This window comes from Manis pentadactyla, chromosome 2, assembly GCF_030020395.1.
Source record: "Manis pentadactyla isolate mManPen7 chromosome 2, mManPen7.hap1, whole genome shotgun sequence".
In the NCBI taxonomy this organism is placed as follows: Eukaryota; Metazoa; Chordata; class Mammalia; order Pholidota; family Manidae; genus Manis; species Manis pentadactyla.
This window is the reverse complement of record NC_080020.1, coordinates 224,654,733-224,670,080: the sequence shown is the minus strand read 5'-3', so window position 1 is coordinate 224,670,080 and position 15,348 is coordinate 224,654,733. Positions and strand designations below refer to the sequence as shown.

General features: G+C 36.6%; 1 protein-coding gene across 3 annotated transcripts in view; it reads right to left on the bottom strand.

Moving 5' to 3' along the window:
- Positions 1-15,348, bottom strand: part of NBAS (NBAS subunit of NRZ tethering complex) — a 345,656-nt gene that overhangs the window by 307,901 nt on the left and 22,407 nt on the right. For all 3 annotated transcript variants that reach the window (XM_057497443.1, XM_057497442.1, XM_036881629.2), the window contains exons 8-9: positions 13,630-13,763; positions 12,127-12,225 (exon numbers count right to left, since the gene is read on the bottom strand). In XM_057497443.1, the coding sequence (XP_057353426.1) occupies positions 12,127-12,225; positions 13,630-13,763 (233 nt within the window). The remainder of the gene's footprint in view (positions 1-12,126; positions 12,226-13,629; positions 13,764-15,348) is intronic.

The following is a 15,348-nucleotide window of genomic DNA, read 5'->3' as shown; positions in this document are numbered from 1 at the left end:
CTACACTCACTAATACTTTACCAATTTGACTGGAATGGATAGGCTTCCAAGGAATGTTTACATCAACAGAGTAACACACACACATACCTCACATGGTTAGAGAAGACGAACACCCAGCTCTGCACTTCCACATCTGTGGTGGGGGGAGGGTAACCGGAGTCCCCTAAAGCCTTTTCACAAAACAGATGCTAGGATCCCATCCCATCAAGCTTTGAGACTACAGCCTAGGTATGCCTTTTTTTTTTTTTAATTCTCAATTGCCCATACCCTGTTACAAACCATTAATCTAGCAAACAGAGTGTCAATAAAAATACTAATACATTAGATTTCTCAGACATCCTTCTCCCATTTCCTTCCCTCAACCCATAGCTGATGCCAATGATCATCATCTGTAGTCATAATTCCCTTCTAATCCTTAGGATGGATTTAAGCAAGTCTACTGAAAAAGCACAGTATGTTCAGCATCCACCCACCTGGTTGGTCCATTTCACGTCCACCCTGCATCCTGATTTCAGGACTGTCCAGATTCTGAACCCATATTCACAACTTCTGCTCCAATTTCAGTAGTTTAATTTTTGAAGTCTTTCTTAAACTTCTCCCAGGGAAAACATTACTGTCTTTGAACCTTAGCTCCCCACCCCCTCAAACCCTGCTAAGTGTTGCCTGCCAGGGATCCCTGACAATGGGTCTTTCCATAATGCCTGCTACCGAACTCCCTACCACAATTTCCCTGTTAATGATACTAGTAGCCTATACCAGGTCTCCTTGGTACTTGACAGTTTACTAAGGTACCATCTACTCTGTGCTGAGGTGCAGTGCCAGCAAAATGTGGTCCAGAAAGAATGACTTGCCATGAGGTTACGCAGGTAATAGGCAACACAACCATGAACAAAATTCAGATACCCTGTCTCCAGACCCAGTATACATTTAATTACATCAAAAATACATATATTTTTTGAATGTTCTATTTGCCAATAAAACATAATTAAGCATCACTCTTTCATTCCTGTAACATAAGCTAAAGGTAATTCAATAGTCGGCTCTCCTCTCCCAAAAGGAATTCAAAACAGCTAGTCGCATCACACTAAGTATAAGAAGAAATTCAATCTGACCCAAGTTACTTCTTAAAACTACATTTCCACAGATCTTTGCAGAGTGATTGTGAAGTAGTTCTTATAACCAGAAGGGAAAATATAGCATAACCAAAGCAAAAAATATTTGCTTAAAATTGATGAGTCCACTGACATATAAAGTTATCATTTCAAGTTAAACTACAATCAGAACACTCTGAAACAGAGATTTATTTGTTCATTAATTTCACAGCTAAACAGATTCAAAACTTTATACAGGTCTTCAAGGCTCATTTAAATGTAAACTGTAGCATAATGAGAATAAGCCCTTCCTATCAAAGAATCTCCAAACACAGGAGCGATGGATGGGTCAAAGCTGATTTCCAAATAATTGTTTTCAATGTTAGGCCAAAAAAAGTCAAACTGAAAAACCACTGCCTTTTACATAAACAGGCAGCTGGAGGCTGCTAAGGACCAATCTACTTCACAGAGTCACACATGTCTACCTATATCTAGCACATTTGGGATGAAAACAGATCACAGGATACAACCAAGACTCTATACTTCCTTGCCCACCCAAAAAAATGCTTGTGAAACAGAGAAAAATTAGTCTGTGAAGCTCAGCGGTCCCTTAATTCACATCTAAGGACTATCATAACCTTGACCAGGACAATGTAGCTTTCTCTACAGACAACACGACCTCTTCATTTTGCTTAAAAAAAACCTAACCAGAACCTACAGAAAAAAAATTTTCTATCACTGCAGGAATGAGAAATTGAGAGGCAAAATGAAAAACTCCTTAATATAAGGTCAACTCGATTACTGACACTCATACTTCCCAGGTACCAGGATGCACATTAATCTCTAAAGTGCCAATAACCCTACATTATCAAAGGCCACATGCACTCTCTGCCTGCAGCAGGAGATAATCAGCAATGATCATGACTACAGTACTCATTCCTTTTCTAGAAGCAATCCTCCATAAAATTAATAACCTTATCTAGTTAGGGTTTATAAAAATATTTCTTAATGCAATTAATACCTAACTGCTCCCCCAGCTGTCAATACAGCATGTCTTTTCACATATCAAAGCCCTGATTCTCACAGAATACATATGAACCAGAGAGAAGCCAGAGAGAAAGGCAATTTTGTGGCAATGTAAAGGCTGTGAAAGTCCACTGATTAGCTTCCAAAAACATCTCACAGATCTAGATGGAACTTAACACCTCAAAGGAGCACAAAATTTGTCCATGCCCTTGGGAAACCTTTAAAGGCAGGAACTCCCAACACTATCTTCTCCACAAGATCAAATTTACATACTGTGGACATTTCCCTAGACAAAGCTGAAGAAGGGCCTGTGGCCCGTCTGCATACTCCACTGTGCCCTTCCCATTCTAGGCCCAAGACGGTTTTCTTCATTTCGAGGCAGTGAAGTTATCATCATCATGTCACCTGAGAGCTGATTCATACAACGAACTTATGATCCTACACTAAATATTAGCATTTTTCTGGAATGCTCCCTTTATCCCATGAGTGGAAAGGATTCAAGTATTTAAAATGCTTAGGGTTTTGCTTAGGGAAACTCAGAAACCCAGATGGGATGACCAAGTCAGCATATATAAAGTACAGTCCCTTAATGCTTCAGCATGATTCCATACAGGTATTCCTCAGTCTTCCCTAAAACGAACAGCTTTCTAAAGAGTATGTCCTATACCATCTTCCGAGTCTCCCCCAGAACTAACTGTAGCAGTCCCTCTCAGGGCACACTTAGGAGAACGGAATTATCTAGCTGCTCTTCAGCCAGAGTAGCTTATTCTCTAACTATAATCTACTCTAAGGCAACCTGATGCCATAGCTTATTACTCCTTGTAAATGCTGTCTCAAGGTCTTTTCGTAGAACCTGCATTTAGCCTAAAAGACAGTTAACTAAGAGGGAAAAAAAAGTTTTTTAATCTCCGAATGCTTAGATTCTCCCTTTGCACAACCACAACATACATTATCAATTACAGTTCTTCTCCAGAAACTTTATGACACATAAATATCTTTCTTAACATAAAGAAAAAAGTGTTCAAATGAAAGCTTTAAAGGGTCTTTCTTACTCATTCTTTATTAGTTTTACTGAGGTTTGGTTTACACTCCATAAAACACACAGACATGAGAGATCTTCCAGGGTAATGGAAATAGTCTAAAACTGATTATAGTAGAGGCTGCACAACTCTATACATGTACTAAAAAACACTGAATTATACACTTAACATCAGTATCAAAGAGTTATCAAGGATTCTGAGTGCATGGCTTCTTTAAAAAACCCAAGAAAGAGGCATGTTTTCTATCTTTTATCTTTGTTGAGCTGTAAATTTGGGTCTAGACTAATTATCGCTGTGTAGTCACCAAAGAACTGTTGGAGATTCAAAGTTGAGTAAGCCAGATTTCCTTCGTAGAAATTTACAATGAAATCAGGAACAAAACCTTAAAGAAAAAGCTATATACACACTGTTGAAAGCAAAAAGTGTCACTTAAAAATATACACACAGATAAAGTGTCATATTTCAACTTCACTCACATTAAGTGAATGCCTTGACTTGTGAATATATGACTCCCAAAATAGTCTGTATACTGCTCTAGGGTAGGCACTACATCTGAATCCCCACCACCCATAATCAAAGTTTAATGCTGTCCCCCTAAGAATGCAAAAGAGGTAAGAAATTCTTCTTTGCAGGAATCAGGATACAATCTAAACCAAAATTAACAAAGAGAACATGAAGAACTGAGAAGAGAAGGCAAGGAGGGGCTGGGGTAGGTGGAGCAGAACAGGAATGTGAGAGTCTGGGCAGGACACCATGCATGCGGTAGGCTGTGAGTTAGGGTGTGTAAAAAAGGAAACAGTCAAAATCAGCAAATACACAGAGCTTATCCCAAAGCTTCTCAATTTTCTTTCAAATTACAACCTCAATTTTGTCAACAGTGCTCACAGCATCAGGCAGAACAATGAATTCCGTAAAACCGTGAGTTTGTGTATTACCAATTTTCCCAGCTCCACTCTAGCTGCTTTACTGCACATTCAATAAAATCCTTGTAGATGATAAATACCATAGGCTTACATTAGTAGAGCAACCAAATATAAATAAAATGTGATGAATACTTCAGCTTTTCATGTAAAAAAGCCACATAATGGAGAATATAAACAACCAAGCAATATTTCTGTCATGTACAACAGGACATTGACACCGCTTGTTTATAACAATTTTCATTCAGAAACCTTATAGCAGTCAACTTGGAGATGGATGACTGCATTAAGAACTGTACATGACTCTTATTCAGAACCAAGAAGAGGCCCTCCTGTGATTTGAAAATGTATTTAACTTTGTAAAAGTTTTATTTAGAGACCAACCCCTAAAAAATACCTTCAGTTTGCTTAGATCCTGAGCCACAAAGTGAAAGCCCTAAAACTAGTAAATGTAATCTGACTTATGACAAGTCGTTACCATGTGTGACTTCCTCTTGGCACTGTTCACACTGTCACTTTGTCTGGAATACACACCAGGCCCAGAGTGTAACCATTCTCTACAGCAAGTACAAGTGCCACCTGCCATACTTCCCTGATCCTTCATGGAAGCAGTATCCCCTTAATTTTGATCCCACATCACTGTATCTGCATTCTTTTAAGGCTTATTTCCAGCTTGCATTCCAGCTTTTATATATAAATGTACAGCGCTCCCCCTTTATCCACAGTTTCTCCTTCCGCAGTTTCAGTGACCTGCAGGTAACCACAGTCCAGAAGCAGATGATGCTCCTTTGACATGTTCTCAGAAAGCCAGTAGTATCTTCACGTTATGTCACAATGCCTACGTCATTCACCTCACTTCATCTCATTACACAGGCATTTTATCAACTTACACCATCACGAGAAAAAGAAAGGCGGGTACAGAGAAAGAGACCACATTCACAGAATTTTTATCACAATATATTGTTATAATCATTCTACTTTATTACTTATTAATCTCTTTATGTGCCTAATTTATAAATTAAACTTTACCACAGGAATATATGTGTGGGAAGAGGCATAGTAAATATCAGGTTCAATACTATCCACAGTTTTAGGCATCCCCTGGGGGTCTTGGAACATATCTGCCATAGATATGGGGAAACTACTGTATACATATACACAAATACAATATACACCCAACTTAAATACAGAAAAAGGTGTATTAGGATTTAGAAATATGTATTAGATATATATACATGCATATATGTATATAATATATGCATATTATTTCCCATTCAAGAATATGGGACCTTTAGGTCAGGACTGTTCTCCGTCTTCTCATCTTCCCCAACACCAAACACAGTGTGTCACACAGCAAGCCATAGTAAATAAGAGAGTTTCTTGTTTATTATTATATAAATAATATAAAGTAGTAAATAAAGCAGGCCAGCTAAAGATCGATTTTCTACCTCATCAATTTTCCTAATACAGACAATTCCTTTAACAAAACATATATACTTTAAGGAAAAATAGGTTAATTTTTTTTAATGTACATATGTGCTGAGAAAGTAAGGCACTAATACCTATGTTTTAAAATAACAAAATCAAGTTGAATAAATCAAAGAGACACCTTAAAAGAGCAAAGAACATAACATCATTTAAACATAAAACATGGTATCAAAGAAGATAAAAACAAAGAAATAGGTCACCCTCCACAGAAATCACACCAGAAATCAGAGTGTCATGGATGCAAAACATACACAGTGTAGACTTGGCAAAATTCACAACAAAGAAAGGAGCGTGTTGAAGCAAAACACACTCTACTCCCTTTCTACTTGCAAAATTTAAATTGAAGACATATAAAGCAATGCGAGGCAAATACAGTATCTGAAACGTAGACAAATAATGAAAGGTCACACTTCATATAAGAAGCTGCCCCCAAAAAATGCAATTTTCTTATTCTTGTAATGTGTTTATTTTAAAATAAAAAATATATTGATTTAATTTGCAGCATGTACAATTACATTTAATTTTATAAAATGTAAAGACCTCCAGCATTACATGCGATGAATCAACTTCATCAAAATAACACAAAGACCCACTGCACTTCAGATTATTTATAGTATATAGCATATTATTTTCCAAATTTAAGATTGTTAATTGACTAGACTTGAAACTGACTTTCAAATTTAAGGCTATATTAACTGATTCTTCAAGGTAGGAGCCAAACAAATCAAAACAAAGAAATTAACAGTATTATATTTATTCACTACTATCAGTTCCTGAATACCTACTATGTATTTTACCCTCAAACCAACTAGTGACTCATTGAATACTCATTTCAATTCCCTTTTCTCCCTTCTGAAGAGAGATTCTTTTTTGTTTGTTGTTTTTTTGTTCTGGTATCAATATAAAATCACATGAGAAACATTGTCGTTACTAGATTCCCCCCATTATCAAGTCCCCACCACATACCCCGTTACAGTCACTGTTCATCAGCATAGTAAGATGCTATAGAGTCACTACTTGTCTTCTCTGTGCTCTACCGCCTTCCCCGTGCCCCCCCCACTACATTATGTGTACTGATCGTAATGCCCCTTATTACCTTTCTCCCTCCCTTCCCACTGACCCTCCCCAGTCCCTTTCCCTTTGGTAACCGTTATTCCATTCCTGGGTTCTGTGAGTCTGCTGCTGTTTTGTTCCTTCAGTTTTTACTTTGTTCTTATACTTGACAGATGAGTGAAATCGTTTCGTACTTGTCTTTCTCTGCCTGGCTTATATCACTGAGCATAATACCCTCTAGCTCCATCCATGTTGTTGCAAATGGTAGGATTTGTTTTCTTCTTATGGCTGAATAATATTCCATTGTGTATATGTACCACATCTTCTTTATCCATTCATCTACTAATGAATAGTTAGGTTGTTTCCATTTCTTGGCTATTATAAATAGTGCTGTGATAAACATAGGGGTGCATATGTCTTTTTGAAACTGGGATCCTGCATTATTAGGGTAAATTCCTAGGATTTGAATTCCTGGGTCAAATGGTATTTCTATTTTGAGTTTTTTGAGGAACCTCCATACTGCTTTCCACAATGGTTGAACTAGTTTACATTCCCACCAGCAGTGTAGGAGGGTTCCCCTTTCTCCACATCCTCGCCAGCATTTGTTGTTCCTAGTCTTTTCTATGTTGGCCATCCTAACTGGTGTGAGGTGGTATCTCACTGTGGTTTTAATTTGCATTTCCCTCATAATTAGCAATGTGGAGCATCTTTTCATGTGCCTGTTGGCCATCTGAATTTCTTCTTTGGAGAAGTGTCTGTCCAGATCCTCCACCCATTTTTAATAGGGTTATTTGCTTTTTGGGTGTTGAGGTGTGTGAGTTCTTTATATATTTTGGATGTTAACCTCCTGTCAGATATGTCATTTACAAATATACTCTCCCATACTGTAGGATGCCTTTTTGTTCTGCTGATGGTGTCCTTTGCTGTACAGAAGCCTTTTGCATGATATAGTCCCGTTTGTTCATATTTGATTTTGTTTCCCTTGCCCAAGGAGATGCGTTCAGGAAAAAGTTGCTCATGTTTATATTCAAGAGATTTTTGCCTATGTTTTTTCTTCTAAGAGTTTTATGGTTTCATGACTTACATTCAGGTCCTTGATTCATTTTGAGTTTACTTTTGTGTATGGGGTTAGACAATAACCCATTTTCATTCTCTTGCATGTAGCTGTGCCCAGTTTTGCCAACACCAGTTATTGAAGAGGCTGTCATTTCCCCATTGTATATCCATAGCTCCTTTATTATATATTAAATTACCATATATGGTTGGGTTTATATCAGGGCTCTCTATTCTGTTCCACTGGTCTATGGGTCTGTTCTTGTGCCAGTATCAAATAGTCTTGATTACTGTGGCTTTGTAGTAGAGCTTGAAGTCAGGGAGCATAATCCCCCCTACTTTATTCTTCCTTCTCAGGATTGCTTTGGCTATTCGGGATCTTTTGTAGTTCCATATGAATTTTAGAACTATTTGTTCTAGTTTGTTGAAAAATGCTGTTGGTATTTTGATAGGGATTGCATTGAATCTGTAGATTGCTTTAGGCAGGATGGCCATTTTGACAATATTAATTCTTCCTATCCATGAGCATGGGATGTGTTTCCATTTTTTGGTATCCTCTTTAATTTCTCTCATGAGTGTCTTGTAGTTTTCAGAATATAGGTGTTTCACCTCCTTCTTTAGATTTATTCCTAGGTATTTTATTTTTTTTGATGCAATTGTGAATGGAATTGTTTTCCTGATTTCTCTTTCTGCTAGGTCATCATTAGTGTATAGGAATGCAACATATTTCTGTGTATTAATTTTGTATCATGCAACTTTGCTGAATTCAGATATTAGATCTATCTAGTAAGAGAGATTCTTAAGTACAAAGAACTTCTAAAAGTGAAAAATTTAACAAATGAAAGAAAGACACAAGACTTGTTTAAAAAAGAGATGAGGCACAGAAAATTTTCTAGTAAAGTAGAAAATACATCAGAAGTAATTAGGCAGAACAGATATCTTTCTTTAAAATAGAATCATATATATCATTAATTCACTTAAAAAAAGATCTCAAAATGCTTCAAACCACTTAGCTAATTTTTTTATTCCTCAGAAAAAAAATAGTCTTTTACTTCTCTTTTTCAACTAAAACCAAGGTGGGGAAAAAAAGAGAATGAGAAAATTAAAAATGAGCTCAGGAGACTCAACATCTAGATAACAGACTTTCCAGAGAGAAAAAAGAAAAGAGGGGGGAAAGAAAAAAGTCAAAGAAATAATTCAATGAATTTTCCTAAAAGTGAACAACTAAATTGAAGGGCCAATACTGTAGATATTTAAAAAAAAAAAAAAAAGACTACTCCAAGACAATAATACAATCAAATTTCAGAACACTGGGGGAAAAAAAAATAATCTTCCCCTACAGAGAAAAAGGAGACAAAAAAGTATAGAGAGAAACAAAGACGAGTTTTATACTACAGTAACATTAGAATTCTCAAAAGCAACACTGTTAAGTTAGAAGGCAATTATCTTCAAAATCCTAAATGAAAATTACTTCCAGCCTACAATTCTATCCAGGCAAATTATCAATTAAGCATGAAGATAGAATAAAGCCATTTTCAGACATGCAAGACCTAAAAAAAATATACTTCCGATATACTCTTCCCCAGGAAGTTACAGAAATTTACCAAAACAATGAAATAAACCAGGGAAAAAAACTCTAAACCCTGTTGGGATCCAAACAGGTAACACAACAAAAGAGGAATATGAAGGTGATCCTCTGATGATGGCGAAGTCACAGCCCAAGAAAACAGCTTTGTGCAGCTCCAAATCCAAATTGGAGCAGTTCAGAAAGTTCTACAGCTTCAAGATGAAACCTACAGAATATCTAATGCATATGATGTACTAAAAGGAGATTTACAGTAACGTGGGTGAATTTAGGGTTAAATTTGTAATAAAAACTAAAATTTACATGAAAAAAAAATAAAATTTAAAAACTTGGCAAAAAAAAAATTAACTACAAGAATAAATATATACAGGTAAAAAGTTACCAGGTAGGTCTTACTATAGCCTAAAAAGCCCCTACATGTTTTAGCACTTACCATTATCTCTTTGATAGCAGCATCTTACTCTACTTCTCAATCTGCCTCAGCCAAACTCGACTCCTTTCTGTTTCTAGAAAATCCCCAGAAAACTGCCACCTCATTTTGCTTTGGATATTCTCTCTGCATAGAACACTCTTCTCCCAGATGTCCAAATAATACTCTCACCTCTTGAAAGTCTTTGTGCAAATGTCACTTTCTCAATAGGGCAACCTGGCTACCTATTCCACTTATAATTACAACCTGTACCCTACTCTCCACCCTGCCTCTCTGTCCTCCATCCCCTACTTTTTCCCCCCAGAGCACTTATCAATTCCCCAAATACTTTATGTTCATTGTTGTCTGTTACCCCCTCTAGAAGTAAGTTCCATAATGTGTATTGCAAGCACCCAGAGCAGTACATGACACAAAGCAAGAAATAAATGTTTATTGAATGAACAAATAATGAATAAATAAGGATGGAAAAGCAATTATGCAATATTACAAAAGATTCTTGTCTGACTTGTGAATAGTATCTGCATAAACATAACAATATTCATCCTATAAAATCATGATCTAAATGTAATGGCAGAACAAGAGAAGGCGAAGTGTGTCTGTGTGATGCACTGCGTAAGAAAAGCAGATACCTTCCATAAAGGTACATCAACAGTTAATGTGTAAAACAGGAAATCAAGAAACAACATAAGCACTTTATTGGTATGAATGAGAACAGTCAAAGGAATCAACTAAAATAGCTAAAAGTGGTTATCTATGGAAGGAAATTGGGTGGGAGAGTCAGTTTTTTAAACCATTTAACACCTGAAACTATGTCCACATAAATCATTAAAAAAAGTCACATGTTGAAATAAAGAAGATATACACATCATGCATGTTATTGTCCCAGAATTAATGCCATCATATAAAGAATGACAAGACCAAGCACCCAATAAAAAGACATGACAGACATAAAAAAGCATTTCCTAGAAATACACATTAAATCCACAGTAAGATATTTTTTATATCTACCATATCAGCAAATAGCTAATTTGACCTCATTAAGAATGCTAACAAAAACGTGAAACGAGAAACTTCCATACAGTATTGATGAGACTGTAAATTGGTAGAACCACTTTGGAAAACATTTGCATTATTTAGTAAAGTTGAAGATGTACTTACCTGACAATTCAGGAACTCCACTCCTACTTATAGATCCTACAAAAACTCTTGTACAGACGTGTCAGAATACACAATAATTTTTGCCAAAGTACTATTTTTAATAACCAAAAACAAAACAAACCAAACTGGAAAACAAACCAAATTTTCATTTACAGGAGAATGAATAAATTTGCTGCAAGAGATTCATAAAATGAAATCTGACAGTAGCTGAAAATGAATGAACTAGGGAAACATGCACCAAACAATAAGTCTCAAAGCAACACTTGTTTTCTGTGTGAGTCCATTTATATATGGTCAAACAGCAGAACCAAATATGAGTAAGTGGTAAAACTATGAAGAAAACAACAAGAGAGTGATAAGCACAAAGTTGAATACAGATGTTATCTCCTGGGGAAAAGGGGATGGGGTCATGGAAGAGCATGAAGGGGATGTCACTGTGTGTATGTGTATGTGTGGGTGTATGTTCTTCTGTAGTGTAAATATTTCATAATAATAAAATGATGAACAAACAAGGACAGACCTACGACTGAACAGAATACAAAACGTGCATAGATTCTCAGTTAAAAAGCCTTAAGTACACTGAGGTCAGAAAGGTTAAGGACCTGGAAACAGACACGGAGTAAGTCTCAAAACTGAGAACTCAAGCTGGGCTTGTCTGACTCACAGTATGTATTTTTCCCATTTAAAGACTAAAAAGTTAGCTTAGCTAACTTATAAAACATACATTAAATTCCCTCTCAAATAACAAAATTAAAGGGGAGAAGCCACTGGAATTAGAAAATGCCCAAAACACTCAATGTGGATGGCAAATATAAAGAGAAGTAGCATTTTTGAAGAATGGGAGACAGAGATAGGGGCAGGAAACAAGTGGGCAACACTGTCTGCAGCCCCAGCCTGCAGAGATGCAAAGGAGAGGGAAGGAACGTCTACGGAGGCCCTTCCATGCAAGGGCACTTTACGTGCAGTATTTACAAGTTCTCTCACCCCTAACGCCGACAGTTAGGCACTACACTCATTTTACATGCGCAAAAAACAAGATTCAGAGAGTTAAGGGAGAAGAAATCCCTCAGTGAATATTCCCATTGCCCCAGCTGGCTCAAAGCTGTCAGCAGGACAAAGAGCAGGAAGGGGACTACAACAATCCTCCAGATATTCAAGGTTAACTATGCACTAGAAAAGGAAATGAAGGAGCCAAAATGAGAATCAGTTTCTTCTCTGTGAAACTGTGCCAAGATTTCTACACCTAACTAGCACCCCACCAAATATGAGAACAGTTGCTTACCTGTGACCAGGATGGTAAATAGCCGTGCTGATTCCATGTGGATAATGACCACTGAAGCTAAAACAGTGACTCTCTTGATAGCTCTGATTTGTTCCAACACTAAATTTAAGAAGTTAAATTAAAAAGGTACCATTAAACCACAGTGAAATACCACTATATACCCACTAAAATGTTTGTAATTTAAAAAGACACCATCAAACACTGCTCAGGATGTAAAACAACCAACTCTGGTATGTTATTAGTGGGAGTATGAAGAGACATAAAACCTTTGGAAAAAGGTCAGGCAGTTTCTTACAAAAATGAACTATATCTATCTTATGATTCAGTAAGTCCACTCAAAAATACTAACCTAAGAGAAATGAAAATGTATATCCATAAAGACTTGTATATAAACAGTCATAGCAGCTTTATTCACAATAGCCCAAAACTAGAAACTCAGAAGTCCATCAGTATACAAATAGATAAACAAATCATGAATGTTATAGACTATTTCCCACTTCCAAAACTCTAATTAAAACACTAACACGATGTGTTGGTGTTGGAAGTGGGGTCTTTTATTCAGTAATAAAGATGGAGCCCTCATATACAGGATATTTGTGCCCTTAAGGAAGAGGCCAGAGAGCTAGCTCTTTCCACCATTGAGGATAAAAGTTGGCAGGCTGCAAGCCAGGGGAAGGCTCTCACCAAAACCCAACCATGCTGGCATGCTGAACTCAGACTTCTAGCCACCAGAACTGTGAGAAATAAATTTCTATTGTTGACAAGCCACCCAGCTCATGGTATTCTGTTATAGCAACCCAACCTAAGACACATGAAATATTCACACAATGAAAAGCTAATCAGCAATAAAATAAATAACTACTGATACATGTAAAAATTCAGATGAATCTAAAAATGTGCTAAATGAAGATCAGTCAAAAGAATACATACTATGAGTCCATTAAAGTGAATTATTAGAACAGGCAAAACTAATCATGATGGCAAAATTATAAACAGTAATTGCGCAAGGGCTGAGTATGACAGAAGTTTACTAGGAAGGGGCATGGGGGAACTTTCTAGTATCATGGTAATGTGCTGTATCTTGACAGGGGTTTGAATTGCACAAGCTTATGCATTTGTCATAACTCACCAGCTAGTATACTTGAGATCTGGACAATATCGTTGTATACAAACTTTACCTCAAAAGAAAAACTATAAGCAAATACTCAATCTTAACTAATGAGCTTTAATAATACACATGTTAAAGTATTTAAGTACTGACTACTGAAATTCATTAAAAAATAAGACTGATGGTGCGAGGGATGGAGAGAAATATGATATAGCAAGTATAGTAAAATGCTAATTATAGAATTTAAGTAGAGGTATATGAGTTATCAGTATATAATTCTTTCTCTTATATTTGCAATTTTTAATAAAATGCTGAAAAATAACACCAAAATCTTACCCTAAAACAAAGGAAAATATTATTTCAAATAGGACTTCCCAAGTAAAGTGTATTTTTACCTTACAAGGTAACTTCTAAGTTCTCCCCGGTAATTGACGACCAGGAGTTCTGCAGACCACTGGGCACTTGCTTTATATTCTAAAAATATCAGCCCAGCAATGGCACAGCTCAAGTCACCTGCTAAGCTAGATGCCTGCAGAAGAAAGGGAAATTAAGTTACTACAAAGGCACTAGATCAAAGTGCACACATGTAGTAGACCAAAGTTCATTCACACATATGTAACTGGAGGGTGCACTTTAAGGGAGCTGCAGAATTGATCTATACAAGGAAGATCCATGCAAATCAGACTGCCGACAACCAGACACCCAAGTCTAAACCAGCCAGGACCACCCCAGACTGGAACCACAGCAGCCTCTTCAGGTGAGATATTCACCTAAAAAAATGAGTTTATGTTCAGGCTGTACTTCCATTGGGGAAGAAAAAAAAGTAATGCCACCATTCAACCTCCAAGAATTCTAAAATATGGAATTCAAATATAAGCTTTTAAATGTTAATTTCTACAACTAGCAGTAACCAATATTACAAAAAGTCTCCAATTATTTTCCATTTGCATAATCAGCAACTTGAAGGAAAGGACACAAAACGCTCACTCAATGCCAACTTTTTCCAACAACCAAGTATCAGGCTATATTGCCAAAGATGGGAAAGCAAGTCTCCTGGGAAAGCGCCCTTAACATAGTTATCACCCTAAACGCCTCCTCACTGTCTAGAACCAAACAATGCAACAAAATATTGTAGCCACATGCGGTTACTGACCAGTGGATAAGTGGCTAGTCTGAACTGAGGTGTGTAAAAAGACATACCCAATTCTAAAGACTTAGTACCAAAGAACTAAAGTAAAAATATCTCATTAATTTTTACGTTAATTACATGTTGAAATAAGATTAAGGATATACTGGATGAAATAAAATAAATTTCACCTGTTTCTTTTAACTCTTCTCAGTGCAGCTACTAGAAACTTTAAAATTAAATATGTGACCACATAAAGAGTTCTCATTACATTCCCATCAAACAGTGCTCGTCTAGAAAAACGTAAACTTTGGTTGGAACTTGTTAGATTGGATCCCAGGGACTTTTGTATTATGAGCCCAACATACTTTAAATGTTTCCATTCATTATTTCTGAACAAAAGTCATTCTGTAATTGGTTTTCATCTCATCTCATTCAACTTCTCATTAGAATCTGCTGAAAAAGGTGTAAATAATATTAATACCCAGGGTCAGCTCAGATCAACTAAATCAGAATTTAAATGGGTGAAGCCTGGGCAATCTAGTAATATTTTTCTTATCTTTACTAAGCTTCAAAGGTGATTCTATGATGCAGCCAGAGTTAGAACCACTGTTCTACTTGCCCCCTATCTTGTTCAAGGAAGGATGCAAAGTAAAAAGCACTTGATTCCTAAAGGAGACAGACACTTATTAGCTGGATTGCCATGGGAAAAGTCTAACTACCTCACGACTTCTGTTTTCTAAACTGTAAACTGAGGATAATGCTTGCCCGACCTACTCAAAGGATTACTGTGAATAAGAAGATGAATCAAAGTTATTAATAAAGGATGAAGACAAGTCATTACTACCAGTGGTCTTCTATTCTCCACTCCCCCTTTCAATTTCTATTCCCTTCAGGGTAACAAATTCCAACTCCTCTTGAAGCTGTTTGTGTTGCAGCAGTCCACTCACTTCTGTCCCTCACTGAAACTTTACAACTTTCTGTACCT